At 39.0% G+C, this 18,596-nt stretch overlaps 1 protein-coding gene across 2 annotated transcripts in view; it reads right to left on the bottom strand.

Annotated features, from left to right (window-relative positions):
- PDGFD (platelet derived growth factor D) overlaps positions 1-18,596 on the bottom strand; it is a 189,851-nt gene that overhangs the window by 23,770 nt on the left and 147,485 nt on the right. The window contains exons 4-5 of one of the 2 annotated variants that reach the window (XM_063305840.1): positions 14,521-14,580; positions 11,031-11,229 (exon numbers count right to left, since the gene is read on the bottom strand). In XM_063305840.1, coding sequence (XP_063161910.1) covers positions 11,031-11,229; positions 14,521-14,580 — 259 coding nt within the window. The remainder of the gene's footprint in view (positions 1-11,030; positions 11,230-14,520; positions 14,581-18,596) is intronic. The other variant, XM_063305841.1, reaches the window with a different exon arrangement.

The following is an 18,596-nucleotide window of genomic DNA, read 5'->3' as shown; positions in this document are numbered from 1 at the left end:
CCCATACCAAAAAAGGGAAACACTAAAGAATGTTCAAACTATCGAACAGTGGCACTCATTTCGCATGCCAGTAAGGTAATGCTCAAGATCCTGCAAGGTAGACTTCAGCAGTTCATGGAGCGAGAATTGCCAGATGTACAAGCTGGGTTTAGAAAAGGCAGAGGAACTAGAGACCAAATTGCCAATATCCGCTGGATAATGGAAAAAGCCAGGGAGTTTCAGAAAAACATCTATTTCTGTTTTATTGACTATTCTAAAGCCTTTGCTGTGTGGACCATAACAAATTGTGGCAAGTTCTTAGTGGTATGGGGATACCAAGTCATCTTGTCTGCCTCCTGAAGAATCTGTATAACGACCAAGTAGCAACAGTAAGAACAGACCACGGAACAACGGACTGGTTCAAGATTGGGAAAGGAGTACGGCAGGGCTGTATACTCTCACCCTACCTATTCAACTTGTATGCAGAACACATCATGCGACAAGCTGGCCTTGAGGAATTCAAGGCTGGAGTTAAAATCTCTGGAAGAAACATTAACAATCTCAGATATGCAGATGATACCACTTTGATGGCTGAAAGCGAAGAGGAACTGAGGAGCCTTATGATGAAGGTGAAAGAATAAAGTGCAAAAGCTGGTTTGCAGCTAAACCTCAAAAAAACCAAGATTATGGCAACCAGCTTGATTGATAACTGGCAAATAGAGGGAGAAAATGTAGAAGCAGTGAAAGACTTTGTATTGCTAGGTGCAAAGATTACTGCAGATGCTGACTGCAGTCAGGAAATCAGAAGACGCTTAATCCTTGGGAGAAGAGCAATGACAAACCTCGATAAAATAGTTAAGAGCAGAGACATCACACTGACAACAAAGGCCCGCATAGTTAAAGCAATGGTTTTCCCTGTAGTAACATATGGCTGCGAGAGCTGGACCATAAGGAAGGCTGAGAGAAGGAAGATCGATGCTTTGGAACTGTGGTGTTGGAGGAAAATTCTGAGAGTGCCTTGGACTGCAAGAAGATCCAACCAGTCCATCCTCCAGGAAATAAAGCCAGACTGCTCACTTGAGGGAATGATATTAAAGGCAAAACTGAAATACTTTGGCCACATCATGAGAAGACAGGACACCCTGGAGAAGATGCTGATGCTAGGGAGAGTGGAAGGCAAAAGGAAGAGGGGCCGACCAAGGGCAAGATGGATGGATGATATTCTAGAGGTGACGGACTCGTCCCTGGGGGAGCTGCGGGTGTTGACGACCGACAGGAAGCTCTGGCGTGGGCTGGTCCATGAAGTCACGAAGAGTCGGAAGCGACTAAACGAATAAACAACAACAAACGAATGAAATTGGATCGATTTTTCTTTTAGCATATACTCATGATGGAGTATCTGTGGGTGTATGTGCATGTATATTGTGTCCTTCAGTTGGACAGCAACTCCAAGATGAAATTTCTCTGGCAAAAATCTTAAAGAGAACGGTCAAGCAGGCTGGACTTTTCAATGGAACATTAACCATTCACATGAAATGAATGCTATGGCTCATATAAGTTGGCATGTCAATTACCTCAAAGGAAGAAGGTCAAGTTGCCTTAGCAGAATGAAATTACTGCTGTCATAAAGGGTCCATTTCTGTGATATCAATGGATTCAAGCCAAGAATGAATTTGGCTTCACAGAACTCCCCTTTTTTTTTAAAGAAAGGATTCATTCCTCAGAGATAAATCCATGTATACCAAACATCACATTTTCTCTTAACTTGCAGTGATGGGAAATTCTCTATCTCTCTGTTCTTCTTTTGCTTGTATTTTGCTTTCAGCCTTGCAAGCCTATATAAATCCCATCTTTCTGTAGGCACACACTCACATAGAATTAATTTCTAAACAGAGAGTTCATAGGTTTGATGAGTAAATTTTCTATAGTGGTAACATGCTGTTTCCAGAGAATCATTTGGTGCTTTCTCTTCTTCATTTATTATTATGCTATAGATCTATTACAGTCCATCTCTATAGCTACAGATAAAATATAGAAGTAGTTAGGTAATGTGCCTGATTAAAAATGTCACCTGCATTTGAAGAATGTGGTAGATCTTTCAGAAGGAGCTGTTCCACAATTACTTAATACAGGCTAGCACTATCTATCAGCAGGCCTAAATTAAACTTTTTTTTTTTTGGCCACAAGTATACATAATAGATTTTCATATTTTTCATCATAAGTTTTAATTTAGTTAGCGTAAGATAGAACTTCCTGAAGGTAGAATATTGGAGCTGGAGAAATGTTTCCATGAAACATAAGTGTATAATTTGATGTAGAATTAATATGCCTATTGCTGAACTTCTGAGGTACTTGTTACAGTTGGAAATGATTCTTATCACAGTGAGAGTGGGAAGAACATTTGTGAAGCTTTGTAAGACTGGCAAATAAATTGTAGTTCATAGGCAAGATGGGGGAAAATCTGGCATGGACAGCAATCCCTATATCATACCCAACATTGCCAGGCTGGGTTATGGATGGTAATTGAAGATGACCCAGACAATGAGTTTAGTTAGAACTAGAAGATAAATGAGGAATGAAGATAAGAAAGCAAGCTAGCATTCAGGGTCAAGAACAACCAAAATATAGGAATCTGCTGGAACTCAAATAGACCAGATTCACACATTGAGCTAAGCCACAGTTTATTTTAGCCATCATTTGTCTAGACAAACATTGTGGACTAGTTCATATCAAGCCATAATTCTACTTTAAAAGCCATAATGGCTTCAACTGTGCAACACATTACGATGCAATGTAACAAACCACATTTTGGCTTAGTATAATGTCTGAACCTAGCCAATATTGCTTGAACAAGGTTCAGCTGTGGCAGGAAGTCTTACTTACCTTCTACAAGAGAAAAGGATTAGGTAGCCATCTTGGAGAAATATTCAGAGGCGCTTTAAGGAGAAGGTGGCCACATTTAATACTTTATCAGATGGAGCAGCTTGATACAGATCTAAAGACTCCTACAAGTGGTTGTCTTCTTCATAGTCTTACAGTCTTCTTTTAAGTGTAAAGTTGTGGAAGTGTTTGAATTATAAGAGAGGCAGCCTTATAAATCTTTTAAATTAACCAATCTCTCATTATATGTAACTACATGGGCTATTTGGTATTGGGGTTCAGGCACCAGGCTAGAAGCTGGGAGACCATGAGTTCTAGTCCTGCCTTAGGTACAGAGCCAGCTGGGTGACCTTGGGCCAGTCACTGTCTCTCAGCCCTAGGAAGAAGAAGGCAATGGCAAACCAATTCCAAAAACTGCAGGGACTAGTTTAGGCAGCCATCAGTAGCCAACACTGACTCAAAGTCACGCCACCACCACCCCCCACAAAAAAATTAGCTATACACAGAATGGTTATTATATAGAGAGGTGGCATGGCCATGTGACACCTGCTCTATGAGCTGCACAGGTTGCCAGGGGGCTTCTGGATGCAAGTCATGATGCTGGTTACCACCTATAACACCCTTCATGGCAAAGGGCCTGATTATTTGAGGGACCATCTATTTCTGATTGTTTCTGCTTGCGTAGCTGAATTCTGGAAGAATGGGTGCATTCTAGGTCCTCTCAATCAAACAATGGCATCTATCAGAAACATGTCTTCTCTGTCACAGTGCCTGCCCTCTGGAACTGCATTGCCCTGGAGACCTGTATGGATCTCACCCTGAAGATGCTCATGAAGGCACTAAAAATATAGCTATTCATCCAGGTCTTGGGATGGGATAATGGGTGAAGATTTTGTATGGGATGGTCTTTCTGGATGAATATACTGTGTTTCTTTTACCATTCTAGCTTTTTTAATATATATATGTACTTGTTTGGAGCCAGGCATTCTTCAAATCTATGCAAATGCATATATAAACCATTTAAAAACTGCTGTCTTGGAGTGAGGATTACTAATTACATGTAAGAAAGGATACACATATGCTGCAAGCAAACAGCAAAAATGTATTTTGCATTCATCATTCAAAATACTTTGCCTTATTGGCAAATGGCCCAGAACCCTTCAAAGATAAATACATTGAGGATTCTAGTTACTTGCTGACATTGCCTCGTCAATCTGGAAGACATCAAATTCCTCTGTCTGATTTTGGTTTAGGCAGGGGGAAAATATTAATGACAAATGGATGGGATGGTCCAGAACACTGGGAATTCACAGGAAGGCTGAATGTTCAGTGTGTAGCTTGTTCCATTGTCACAGTGCACATTGGAAAAACACTAAAGTGTGATACTCCATTATTTTGCTAACCCTTGCTTTAAAAAGCATAACCCAGCAGCAAATTTGTTTAACCTGTAAATCTGTCATAGTGTGCTAAACCTATATCAAGTGCCCCAGCTGGTTAAATTATTCCTGGCATAGTATTTTGTACATTTTGCATGCTGTGGCATAATATAATCTACAGAATGAAAGTGTGTTCCTCTAAGGACAAATGAATCTTTATGAGTGAAATCTAAAAGTCAATGCATTTAAACCCTACTGATTTGAGTGTACATTTAATCACACGTACACTTTTCTTTTCTGAAAGCATCTTTTCATTATAAGTAGGCTTGTTCATACAGTCACGTGTACCATTTCATTTCTCCTCAGTTCTCCTAAGCATCATAATTAGCATCTGAATGGGTGCTGTTCCATTGAAAACACTTCACTTCAGACAGTCTGAATATTCAGTTTCTGATGTTTAACCTATAATGATTCGTTTACGTACATGTGTAATACTATATGATCATAGTATTTTCTGATGCCTTCTTCTGAACCCTTCCTACATCAGGATTTAAAAAATCTCATTAAGATTTGGGCTAACCCTTAAAAGGTCCACAATCCCTGCTTTCCTTTGCTTATGTCTTCCTGTACTAATTCAGTTGTTGGTTCTTTTTGGAAATACAAAAAACAATGAATACAACAGATTTGTTTTGACTACTATGTCAACATTGTTCTTCCCGATTCTCAATCCAGGAACAGGTTGTAAAGCTGGTGATATTTTTCTAGCCTAGAAAAGTCAGACAGCCACACTGTGTAACTTACATATGTCTAAAAATCCCTCAGAGGCAACTACTTATCATACTGAATGCATGAATAAACTTCAGTTTGATAGAAACACAAGGAAATACCTATTTACTTTGAATGACCTTAAATCTCCAGGGCCAAATGAAATGTGCTGTAAGGTATGAAAGGAACTAGTTGATGGTCAGGCTAAACCCTTATATATTACCTTTGGGGAAATCTGAGAGAACTGGGAAAGTGCTAGATGACTGGAGGAGAGGTAATATTGCTCCTATCTTTTAAAAAAATGAGAAAACGAGCATATAGGGAACTACAAACCAGGTTAGTCTGAAAATTCTTGACCAGTATATAAAGAGACAGACCTAGAAGCACTTTAAAAGCAAGATGGTAATTAACAGAAGTCAGGATAGATTTGTGAAAAATGAACCTTGCCAGATTAATTTTATCTCAGTTTTTGATGGGATTACAATTACAATTAGTAGATTGTGGAAATGTTACAGACATAATGTACCTTGATTTCAACCAAGCAAATTACACCATGATGTTCTGATTAGCAAACTAGTTAAGTATGGGTTCAATGGCATAACAATTAAATGGATATTTAGCTGACATGAAAATAATATTTGGTGTGCTCATTGATTGTTCCTCATCAAATCTTAGTAAGGTGTTGAGTGGTTTTAGGTTTTGGCCCTGTATTTTTAAACATTTTTTATTAATGACTTGGATGAGGCCTTGCTCATAGTCACCCCTGCCTTAGTCACCTCCTGTTTGGATTACTGCATTGTACTCTACATGGGGCTGCCCTTGAAGCCATCTGGAAGCTGCAACTGGTCCAGAATGCAGCAGCATATGCAATGTTGGGTGCCCTGTGGTTCACCTGTGTAACACCACTGCTGTGTGAGCTGCACTGGCTTCCAATTGCTTTCCAGGTGCAATTCAAGGTGCTGGTCATTGCCTTTAAAGCCCTACATGGCACAGGGCCAGGTTAATTGCAGGACCACCTCTCCCTGAGGATATCTGCCTGTCTTAGATAGGGTGGGCATGCTCTAGATCCCCTCCTTTAAATGTTGCCATCTGATGGGACCTCAGAGGCACACCTTCTCCAGTCCTTTGGAACAGCCTCCTACCTGAGATCTGAAGGATCCCTACTTTTTTAGCCTTCTGGAGGGCTGTGAAGACCTGGCTCTTCTTCCAAGCATTGGGCTAGGATGGGGGTTGAGGTGTGAGGGTGATTGGTCTGGCACCTGGGGGGAAGACTACTTCTGTTTTTAACTATGTTTCTTATGGATTGTTGTGAGCTACCTAGAATCATCATATGAGATAGGCAGCCATATAAGTCCTGTAAATAAATAAACAGATAGATAGATAGATAGATAGATAGATAGATAGATAGATAGAATATTTATCAAATTTATAGATGTCAAAAATGGCAGTGGGGTAGCTAATATCCCGGAATACAAAAATGAAATTCAGAACTATCTTGATAGATTAAAGAAATAGGGTGAAAATAATAACATTAAATTCTGTTCTAAATCGTTCACTTAGGAAATAAAAATCTAATGCACAAGTATACAGTAGGACAGGCTTGGTTATAGTGAGTATAAAAATGATTTTGGATTATAACTGATTATAAACAACAACAAAAAGAATATGAATCAATAGTGTGATGTGGTGGATTGTCTGGATGCATACTTTAAGAAGGATTCAGAAAACAGGTTCAGAGAAGGGCAGAGAGTATGCTCCGGTGATTAAAAACAAAGTCCCATGAGATGTTGAAGGTACCAGGAATCTTCAGTCTTCAGAACAGGAAGTGAGAGGGAATATGACAGCACTCTTTAAATACTGAAAGGATGTCACATGGGAGAAGTCAAGATGACAACATTTAATAGAGAGGACCCGGACCGCATTCACTGTATTGGAACGTCCCAGGCAGCAGAAACAATTGGAGATAGGCAGTCTTTTCAATGTGACTGGGTGGCTTTCAGGAACATACAGAGATTGCAGGTGAAAGCAAAGCAAAGCATTCAGGTCAATGAGGTGAACCTGACCCATAGAGATCACAGTTTGGAAAACACTATTTATGGCAACTGTACCAAGTTTTTCAAATACCATTGATCTCTTGAACAATCTTGGAACATTCTAATGGGAATACCTGGAATTATTCCTCATTGAATTTTCAAGAGAATTCGCTGTTTTTTTCTGCGACAGTTCAGCTATGTTACATATAATTTTGTTTCATTCCACGTTGTACCAAACAAAATCCATGGTTGGTAAGGAGTGGTTTTAGTTATTGTTGACAATTTCCATAGCCCTACAACTCCCTTTCCCCTACTAAATCTGCTTTGGAGGGCTAGGAACCTTCTGAAATAATGTGAGCAATGGCAGTAGAGATTGAAGGAAGAACTTGTATCTTCCTCTAAGAAGGAATTCCTTCTGGATCCTGGTTTTCTCCATCAACAAAATACATTCTTTCATTTTTGGAAATGGACTCTGTTTCTACCCACCATGAATACTGAATATCACTACAGACTCATTAATAAACACCTTTAATATTAAGAAACTTAGAACAAAAATCATGCAACATACTAATGCTTATCCTATTGGCTTATGATAAATTTGGCACCCTCAAAATTATTTTTCTTTAATTCACCAAAGGAACACAAAACACAGTTTGGGACATTTTTGCAGCAAACTAGATTGAATGAAAAAAAACAAAAACAAAAAACCCTAGTCTGTAGGATGCAATACTATGCGGTATGTTTGCTGCCTTGAGTTATTTATAAAAATAGTAAAGGCGGGATAGAAAATTAAATAAATAAATAAATAAATAAATATTATAATGATAGAAAGATCTGTTGAGCAAGCAGATATGAACCCTAACCCTAAATAAATCCACAGCCCTATATATATCTTTCTTTATTTCAACAATCATTATCTACATCTAATTATCTAAGGATACCACTTTGATGGCTGAAAGCGAAGAGGAACTGAGGAGCCTTATGATGAAGGTGAAAGAAGAAAGTGCAAAAGCTGGCTTGCAGCTAAACCTCAAAAAAACCAAGATTATGGCAACCAGCTTGATTGATAACTGGCAAATAGAGGGAGAAAATGTAGAAGCAGTGAAAGACTTTGTATTCCTAGGTGCAAAGATTACTGCAGATGCTGACTGCAGTCAGGAAATCAGAAGACACTTAATCCTTGGGAGAAGAGCAATGACAAGTCTCGATAAAATAGTTAAGAGCAGAGACATCACACTGACAACAAAGGTCCGCATTGTCAAAGCAATGGTTTTCCCAGTAGTAACATATGGCTGCGAGAGCTGGACCATAAGGAAGGCTGAGTGAAGGAAGACAGATGCTTTGGAACTGTGGTGTTGGAGGAAAATTCTGAGAGTGCCTTGGACTGCAAGAAGATCAAACCAGTCCATCCTCCAGGAAATAAAGCCAGACTGCTCACTTGAGGGAATGACATTAAAGTCAAAACTGAAATACTTTGGCCACATAATGAGAAGACAGGACACCCTGGAGAAGTTGCTGATGCTAGGGAGAGTGGAAGGCAAAAGGAAGAGGGGTTGACCAAGGGCAAGATGGACAGATGATATTCTAGAGATGATGGACTCGTCCCTGGGGGAGCTGGGAGTGGTGACGACCGAAAGGAAGCTCTGGCGTGGGCTGGTCCATGAAGTCACGAAGAGTCGGAAGCGACTGAATGAATAAACAACAACAATTATTTAACAGCTAGTCATTTTGGCAAGGTCTCAAAAATTTAGGCATGATCTGACACTACCTGTATAGACTGAAACTAGGAAATTCCAGGGCTAATGACAAATAAAAAAAAAATACAGTTAAGATCCTGAATGAAGACAGTGGCAAGCCACTTGCATATTGTTTCCAAGCAAATTTCATGAACATATTTCTATTGTAAACAACAAGAATTGATGAAGCTCTACAAATCTTCAGTCTGTGAATGAGAAGCAGAAATTGTGGTCTTTCCTGTCTGAACAAGACAGATATAGGTTGGTGCAACCTTAGGTCAGTTCAACTTAGTTTTCCAGAAAACCAGTGAAAAGTTAGTCACTGGTGAAGTTTGGTTTGATCTCAATGGGACCTAAATACAACTCACTCAGCCTGAATCCAGACCACTGATTTCATCATGTACAATACACCTGTTATATAATCTTGATGTTTGTTTGAAAGATGAACATATACATGTGTTAGGCTTTATGCATAGATGCTCCTACTAAAACACATTCCATCAACAGTCCAGAGCTGGCTAACATGCTCTGATCCCCACATCACATGAAGATATGAATCAGGTTTTCTTTCCCAAAAAGCTGTGATTTAACTCAAAGTCTTTAACAGATGCAAAACAAAGTATAACAAGTGCTATCTGCCACAAAATAATCACATTTTTGCCATTTTATTCTAAACCCTGCTTGTGTTTCAAAGGGTCTTAAAAACCTGGCTTTTTGCCCAGAACTTTGGAGACAATGACTGATGCCCCCTTCCTTCCTTCCTTCCTTCCTTCCTTCCTTCCTTCCTTCCTTCCTTCCTTCCTTCCTTCCTTCCTTCCCTCCCTCCCTCCCTCCCTCCCTCCCTCCCTCCCTCCCTCCCTCCCCTCCTGGGATTACTTTCCTTGCCACTGTTGTTACTTTCTCTTCTGCTGGGTGTTTTTTTTTGTTTGTGTGTGTTTTTTCTATTTTTTTTTAAAAAAACATTTTAACAATTGTAAGCTGCCCAAAGTAATTGGGAGTCATGTGGCATATAAATTTAATAAATTACTATTTATTATTAATCCCCAACCAACTGGATTTCCATTTCCCCAGCAATCAATCAGCCATTCCACTTATGATGAATACAGCCAGTTTGGTCTAGAGGTTAAGGCACCAGGTTAGAAACCAGGAGGCTATGAGTTCTAGTCCTGCCTTGGGCACGAAAGCCGGCTGGGTGACCTTGGGCCAGGTGCACTCTCAGCCCAACTCACCTCACAGGGTTGTTGTTGTGGGGAAAATAGGAGGAGGAAGGAGTACTAGGTATGTTTTCCGCCTTGAGTTTTTTATAAAAATAATAAAGGTGGGATAAAAATTAAATAAATAAATATACAGTATGCTCAGTCCTCTTTTCATTCTTTTTGAAGTTCTTTTGCATTTTTGCAAACCTTAGGTCCTCCAAAGCTTGCTGATACCCCCGCCCCCCCTTTTTTTTCCATGGGTAGCATCATTTTGGCCACATGGGCATTTGGAAAATGAGTTTGCTGTTCATATACACAGACACACATATTCTCACACAGAAGATGGAGGGGTGTGTGTGTGTGTCTGTATGCACACGTGTTTCTGTACATGCATATACCCTCAATCAAAATGGTGAAAAGACACAATTCAGAATGTATCAAGAACCATAGAGGATACTGCTTTAAATAGTAATGCACATACTACATTGGATTAATAAGGAATAAGTATTTGCTCCAGGCAGAGTAATTTTTTTTTTTTAGTTTGCTCAGCTGACTAAAGTGTCTTCTAAGGTATCCAGCTGCCTTGGGCTCATCTAATAAAATCTGGACATATCTAACCATTTCTCCAGTGAACAAATGCTTTTTGGCTTTATGTTAGAGCCAGTTGTTGCATATAAGACATGGATGTCCTAATTACCAGTACTACATCTACCTACTCCTGTCCTCTGCAAGCATCTTAATTATTCTGCTGCAGTATAAGAGGGAGATAATCATTTTTTAAAAAATCACACTGCACTTAGAAGAACATCTGGCACCAGCACCTGTAAGAGCAGGTGGCTTTTATAGGCTGCAAATATCTCTCCAATGTTCATTATGTAGACTGGTTGTTAAGCATTTTAATTCTCACTGAACAAAGTATGGACTTGGATATCAGACACTCAGTTGCTAAAATTTTACAACATCCCTCCAAGGATTTTAACCACCTCAGCCACAAAATTAAATTAATATCAGATCAAACACAGAATATTTTGCTGCTGCATCAATCCACCCATTTTTGCTTCCTACCTTTTGACTTCCTTTCATAGAAACTTCTGCCTCGAGGTGGGGCAGTCTCTGTGTACAGGTGTTCAAGATCTTCTTGCCATGTATCTGGATTAAAGTGCTTGAGCAGTTCCTCCACGGTATCAAATCCAGCAATGGTTTGATCTAGGGCTTCCACAGTAAGGGTAGGATCAGTCACTGATGGAGAGCGATAGGAAATGCCCTAAGAATGACATACAGGGCAGCGTACTTTGAACATTATGTAGAAAAGAACAAGGAGATCAAAACAGCTGTTTCCGTATTGGATTGTAACAATGTATTATCACAAGGCTAGAACTAGACATTATTGAAAACAACACTTGTGTTTCCTGTATGGAGATATATGTCCTTGTAAACACACACACACACACACACACACACACACACATCTATATCTATATATCTATGTCTATGTCTATGTCTATATCTATATCTATCTATATCTATATCTATCACACATAATTGTGTGGGGCTAAAGTGTACAAAGAATGGTACTTGCTCTTCTCACCCTTAGTGAGGAGTACTAAGATGAAGCTTTACTTACGTTTGCTTGATGCAAATAACAGCTCTCAAAGAAAGCAGGTTCTTGCTGAGTTGCACACTTTGCTTCAAGCAAAGGCAAGTAGAGCTTCTCTTCCAGCCATAGACAGCAAGTATAAATCTCCCAGCTGAATGCACAGAGGCTGGGAAGACCAAGGGACAAGACAGTAGTTCATGAAGGCAGTGAACAGGGATGACCAATCTGTGATCTGCATAAAGCCCCCAGCATCCCAAGATAATGCTGACAAAATCTGGTGATAAAAGGGACCCATTTTAGCCATGCTTTTTTATTTTTTTTAATTGAAAAGTAAAGTGAGAGGGAAGCATGAGGCCTCTTGGAGGCAACTGCTACCACCCACATGCTTAACCTCTCAAAGGGTCTGGATTTGACACAAAACAATTTTAGAGTTTATCATGGGTAGTGTTTGAGCTTTGCCTTCCAGCAGTCTCTTTCTATTATTCACGTTGTTTAGAACTCCATCCCCTAAAAGAAGTGTAAAAATGTTCAGTTCCACCCTTTGTTGTGACAACATGTCACCAGAAAGCTTCCTGTGACTCACTGAAAGGTTGGGAGGCTGAACTGCAGCCCCAAGCATTGTCCACCACTGAAGTAATGGGCAGTTCCTGATTTCTAAGTATCTTTTTCACAGCTAACCAGTTTTATTTATTTGTTATTTATTTAGAACATGATAATGAACAGTATAAAAGCAGAAGAGCACTTCTATAAAATATAAGAAAAATAATGAAGGGAAGGAATGGGAGGAGAGAAAAATAGGATAGGCTGTGGAGTTTTCAATTCTAGTACTTAGTTACAGTGAGATGTGGGAAATGGTGGGTGAGGCAAACTTTTCAGAAAGGAGGGTTTTGAAGAAGGATTTATAGGAGAAATGGTCTTCTGGAGATATTCTCAAGAATAGTTCCAGGCATAAGGATCAGTAAGGAAAAAAGATATAACTGTCAGAGGGTCAAGGAGATTCTAACATAGGTGGATCAAGTGGAGTGAATGTCCAAGATAGATGTTTTGCAAGAGTTGAAAAAAAAGAAAAAAAACAGGCCAAGGAGTTATTTTAAGGAACAGTTGTGCTAGACATGAAAAAGTCTGCTGGAATAGGAATTATAAGGAGGTAGGTCTTGTGGTCATGAAGAGCAATATGCCTGATTTTTATTGCTGCAATCTAGATAGAGGTGAGAAGACGAGTTGAGATAATGGATCAGAGAGAAGACTGAAGAAATCAAGGTGAGCAAAGAACAATATCCTCACTACTACTTTCCTTTTGTACAAAATCCTGGAGTTTGTAAAAACAGATTTTCAAAACATAGTGTCCGTGTAGAAAAAGGAAGCTTTATTTTATTGACCGGGGTGGGAGTGGGGGGCAAGTCAGGAGAACAATCTCATATTCTAAGACAACTAGCTGGCAGATTCTCAGGAAAATATAGTTGCTAAGGATAAACTAAACAAGCTTATTTTTATTTTTTTTTGCTGAGGGTATGAACAGTTTTAGGAGAAAAAAACATTTACATGTGCCCTATGGCCTAAGCATTGCATCCCAAGGATAAGTCAAAGATGAATTATTTAAGGGACCAAGATTAAGGCTTGCCAGATTATAAATTTCACTGTTTCCATTCAACAATAGATTGTTACTTGGGAAGAAATACTAGCAGTTCATTTTTAACAAATGTCAAACAAAAATTACAGTATGTCTGACCTGGGAACTAGGATAGATAAGAATTCAAAATGAGATTAAATTTATATATTTTTTTCAGAATAGCAACAATGTTTAACATCGTTTTTTTTTTTAAAAAAACTATTCTTCCATAGTAACCCAATATGTAAATGAACCCTGTAAAAGATACCACTGCAGTTTGTTCAGTAACTGAACAGGATAAATGTACTGAAGATAGTTTAGCAGGGCTGTTCTTGCTTTGAAAATGATTCAGAAGAAATGTTTCAAACTGCAGAGGAGAACAAAGTGCAGCATCTCTTTAAAGCTGCAATGTCTTTTTTCCAGACTTTTCCAGTGTAAAAGAGGATATAGCTGCTTTAAAGAGTTAACTGCTTAAAATAGCAATGTCTGTTTTCAGGCTCATGTAGAAGTCTGAAGAACAATACCACTACCTTAAAGAAGTGCTGCCACACTTCTATTGTTTTTCAGAATCATTTCTGAAGCATGCTCAACTTTAATTCTTAACACGGATTGCTGATGCCCTCTATTGTTTCTGGAATGACATCCAAGCTCCAGTAGCTAAGTCTAACAAATGATTTCCTGAGCATCATTAATAATGAAAATTGGGAAGGACATGAAACTTACCTTTTTCTAGTTTCTTAGAGGCAAGTAAGGAGTATGATGTCCATTTGAGCACCCACAGCAAATGCACAGAAGTTTACCCAGATTAGCTTATTTGTCCATCTACCCATAGTTAATCTCTTGTAGTCTTCCCTAGTCTGTTTCTCTACAGATGATTTTCATGATGTGTAAAAATTCTGAGGACTACACTCCTAACTTATTTGGTGGGTGCCAAGTTGGGAAAAGGCTGATTTATTCTGACTAGCACTGGTTCCCTATGTTGCCTGGCAGGGGTTTTTGCCAAGCCATTTAACATATCTATTTAAACTGGGAATGCTAAAGATGGCATCTAGGACTCTCTTCATGCAAAGCAGTCTACATAAGCTCATTCCTGTCATAGCAAGCTCTCTAATGCTATGTTTCCAAAGGACCCAAATCAAATAACTAATATCTATTCAGAATAGTCAGGATATTGCCAGATAGAGCTTTGGAGTGGATTTGTGGGGACATTGATGATTGATCAATTCACTGAAAAATGTAAGCCACATTTCCTTAGTGGAAGTTGAATCCAAATAATCTCCTTGCTATGGATCTCAACTGAACTCCAGTTATTTCCTCTCTTTCAGATAATAGATTAACACATTATTTACCAAGACCGGGCTTGTGACTGATTCCCAGTTGGTTTCAGATGCAACAGGCTGAAGATCATCCTGAAGACCAAAGAGAAACACACATACACAAACACACACACAAAAAATAATGTCATGCAGGTATTTTCTTTTCTTTTCTGAAAGCATGAATTACACAGTTGTTCCACCCTTCATGTTCCTTTACTGATCCTTGCAATTTGCTTGTGTTATAGATGAACCCAGGCATTTTGTTTTCTAGTAACGCACACCAAGACAACATGCCTTATTTTTATACAAAAAAAAAGAGTACATAAATACAACTAGCTCTTAAAAAAGGCTAATTTTCAGTAGAAAATAATGCAGCTTGGCTTAGAGTGTTGCACCAAAATAAGAAAGGCTATATTTGTTAGCTTTGTTCCTCTGACAGGAGCCATTGCCTAACAGCAGCTGCACTTACTGAATTTGGATGCTTTAAGCTATTATTAAAATCACAGGAGCAGCCCCTCGCACAAAAGAGAAAAATAGCACTCTGTCTGACTAAGGCACAACTAGTCAAAGGTGTTTTGGTGCTTGAGACATAACATCCAAACAGCACCTCACTGGGATGCCCAAATGGTTAAACCAATTGAGGAGAAACAGACATAAATTAAAAGTAGACAAAAGAACTCTGAATATTCCAGACAATAGAAGAAGGAAGATTATGGTGGTGGGAAAGGAGCAGTCAATCTGAGAGAAGGAAAAAAAAAAGGGGGGGGGGAAGAGAAAGAAAACAGAAGAAATCAAAGAAGGAACAAGGAAGAAAAGGAAGCAGCATTATTACTATTTTCAAAATCCACATCACCCAATAAATCCAAATCCACCCTATGTCAGGACTCATATTCCTACCTAACAGTGAGCTGAACCCTTTACATATCCATAAATGTTAGGTTGATGGTGGTTTTCATTCAATCTGCTAGCAAAGGACTGAAGCTGGGTTTTTTTCCCCCTCCACAACAAGTACTGGCAATTCACACATCTGTCCCATTTGTCTATTTTCTGAGGTACAGAGCAGTGTTTCTCAACCTCAGCAACTTTAAGATATGTGGACTCCAACTCTCAGAATTCCCCAGCCAGCATGCTGGGAGCTGGAGAATTCTGGGAGTTGAAGTCCACACATCTTAAAGTTGCTGAGATTGAGAAACACTGGCACAGAGAAACTGCACACTTTATGGCAGTTGGGAGCTCATGAATTACACTGAAATCTTTTGGAGTTGTCCTCAGCTTTGTTTTCTGTAAAGGGAACTTGTTTATAATTTTGTCACTGAACTTCTACCCCACTTTTCTTTCTTAGAACTGAAAGCAATTTATCTCCTGGTTAGCTTTAACAGTGGAATATGACCCACTGAATGGAGGGGTTTGGATTTTCTTTCCTCATTTGAAGTGTACGAGAAAGCCTTGGGGGACCGAGGTTGAAGGGTTGGTGTCCTAAATATACAAGGCACCACGGAGCTATGACATGGGTTGAAAGCATGAACTGAAAAAACGTGATTAGCGTCCCCTCTGATGTCTTGGTAACTTGGACAAGACTCACAGCTATTTTATTTCACAATGTATTCCTGAGTACTCTGTGTGATCCTTCACAAATATCGTCATATGATTTCTGTATCTGTATTCCTTAAACACCCAATATAAGTCCTAAGAATATACTTAGGAAAACTATACAAGCTACAAAGATCTACTGAGAATTCAGTTCAGGTTCAATGGATCTTATTCCATGTAAGAATGTAAAGAACTGCAGTTTAGTCTGGGGCAGTATTCCAGAGGGATGGAAAGATTTTGTCCTGGTGCACCACCTATTCTTGGCTTTTGTGTGTGTGTGTGTGCCTTTGAGCCAGTTTTTGACTCCTGGTGACTGCCTGGACAAGTCCCTGCAGTTTTCTTGGAAAGATTTCAGAAGTGCCCTTACCTTCTTCTTCCCAGGGCTGAGAGAGTGACTGACTTTGTGCCTAAGGTGAGACTAGAACTCACTGTCTCCTGGGTTCTAGCCTGGTGCCATAACCACTACATCAGACTAGTTCCCTTGGCTTTTAGGGGCTTCATTTTTCCCCTTGCATTATTACCCTTCTTCTAGTTAAATATATCATCTGCAAACTGGGGAGAGACATTTATTCCAACTGCAGTTATTTAATGTCTCTGAAGGGTTTCCAGCACAAGCCAATCTTCAGGTTGTATTATCTCCTATTCCTGCACACCCAAATAACACCACAATGATTTCTCCAAGTGTTCTTAACAACTTTCCTAAATCTGAAAGTATGTCTCTGTTCATCTGCATCATAGTGCAGGATTCTACATTGGCACACACTCTAGACTATGGCATCACATTCGATAACAGAGCAACTGTATTCTCTTAATCTAAGTTTTAAGGTCTAACATATCATGTGAACCTAATTCACAGGTTACAAGCCAATAATCCTTGACGTTCTTCTGTGTGTACATTTCCTTATGAATGTTGTGATATGGCAGATACATTGGCAGACTGGTGTCTTTCTTATTTTCCATGTCTCAGTAATAGAAAGAAAGAATTATAAAGCATACAGACTCTCTTTCCTCTTTCTTCATATTCTAGTCTACACTGGCCAGTATAGAGATACAGTTATGTATGTATGTATGTATTTATTTATTTATTTATTTATTTAATATATCAAATTTATTCCCTGCCCATCTCACTCAGAGAGCAACTTTTGCCATCTGACCATCTGTTTTGGGATCTTGTCCTTTGTTTGGAAATAGCAGTTCTGTGTACATGGGTGGTGTGCTCTGCAGTACTGTTGAACACCACCCCGATTTAAATATTCCTTATAAATTAAAAGAATACCCAGGACATCTGAAAAAAATTACTCTTTAGTATGGGAGATTTTCCAGAGAAAGGATTTTTCTGTTGAGACCTATCATCCCTTATGTAATCTCAAATGCTGTTGTCCATTCTAATGTCACAGAACACTGTTATCCTTATACTATATTCTCCTATACGCATAGAACCAATTGAGATGCTTCACCTCCTTGGCCTCATCCTGAGTGGATCTAAATGCCTTCCAGAAGTTATGGGATATTTTGAGTCCCATTTTTACAGAGAGTGTAGCTTCTGCCTACATAACACAATGACAATAACTAAATAAACGAACAAACACATTTCTTTGCAATAATCTTTGTTGCCTTGGACAACAGTGTTGCCATGGTACCATGCAACTGCACAACACTTTCACCATCATTTGGAGCAAATGCACGTCTGCCATGTTGGGTCCGTTTTTGCATTATCTACTATTGTTTTTTAAAATCGAAATATGTATTTTAAGTATACTCTGAGAATATTTTTAATTCAATTGCCTCAAATTCACAGAAGGAAGGAAGAGAGGGAGATAGACAGACAGATGATAGACAGACAGACAGACAGACAGATGGTACTATGCAGAATCAGAATATTTGCCCAATATGAAAACCAGCAAATGCTTAAGTTCTGGATTGCTTGTTAATTGGAAAAATGTTGTTCCTGTCCAAACATATAAGAACAACAACAACAACCAAGTGCTTACATATTTCCCTAGGGGAAAAAAAACACACAATTCAAAGCTGCATGATAACCCCCCTTTTGAAAAAAATAACGTTTGAGAAGTGGGGTGAAAAAACTAGTAAGCTATTTTTGAACTGCTTAATGGGAAATAAATGTGGGATTTTCCCCACCCCCCTCTCCCTGATGCTGCACTTGAACTGGACCTTAAATATCCAGGAGTCACACATACTGAAAGCGGTTGAACAGCCTGGCTGCCAATGTACATTACCAGCTATAATTCCTTTATTAGTGATGACTATGTTAATAATAATATGAAACGATGTCCTGGATGCCTCCTAATCTTCCCTGTCATAATTACTTGTTATAATAGGAAGGAGAGTACGATATTCCAAACTCTTGTCAAAAATACATGAAAGTTTTCAGCTGCAATTACCATCAAAGACAGTCAGAGCTTTTTTTTCTATTTATGGAAAGCAAACTGTGTTAAGAGTAAAGGAATCTATTTCTTCTTATTAAAGAGAAAATTCCTTCTACAGAGAAGGTTAGCCAG

Source organism: Candoia aspera, chromosome 5 (assembly GCF_035149785.1).
Source record: "Candoia aspera isolate rCanAsp1 chromosome 5, rCanAsp1.hap2, whole genome shotgun sequence".
NCBI classification, from domain to species: domain Eukaryota; kingdom Metazoa; phylum Chordata; class Lepidosauria; order Squamata; family Boidae; genus Candoia; species Candoia aspera.
This window is presented reverse-complemented; position numbering and strand designations above follow the sequence as displayed.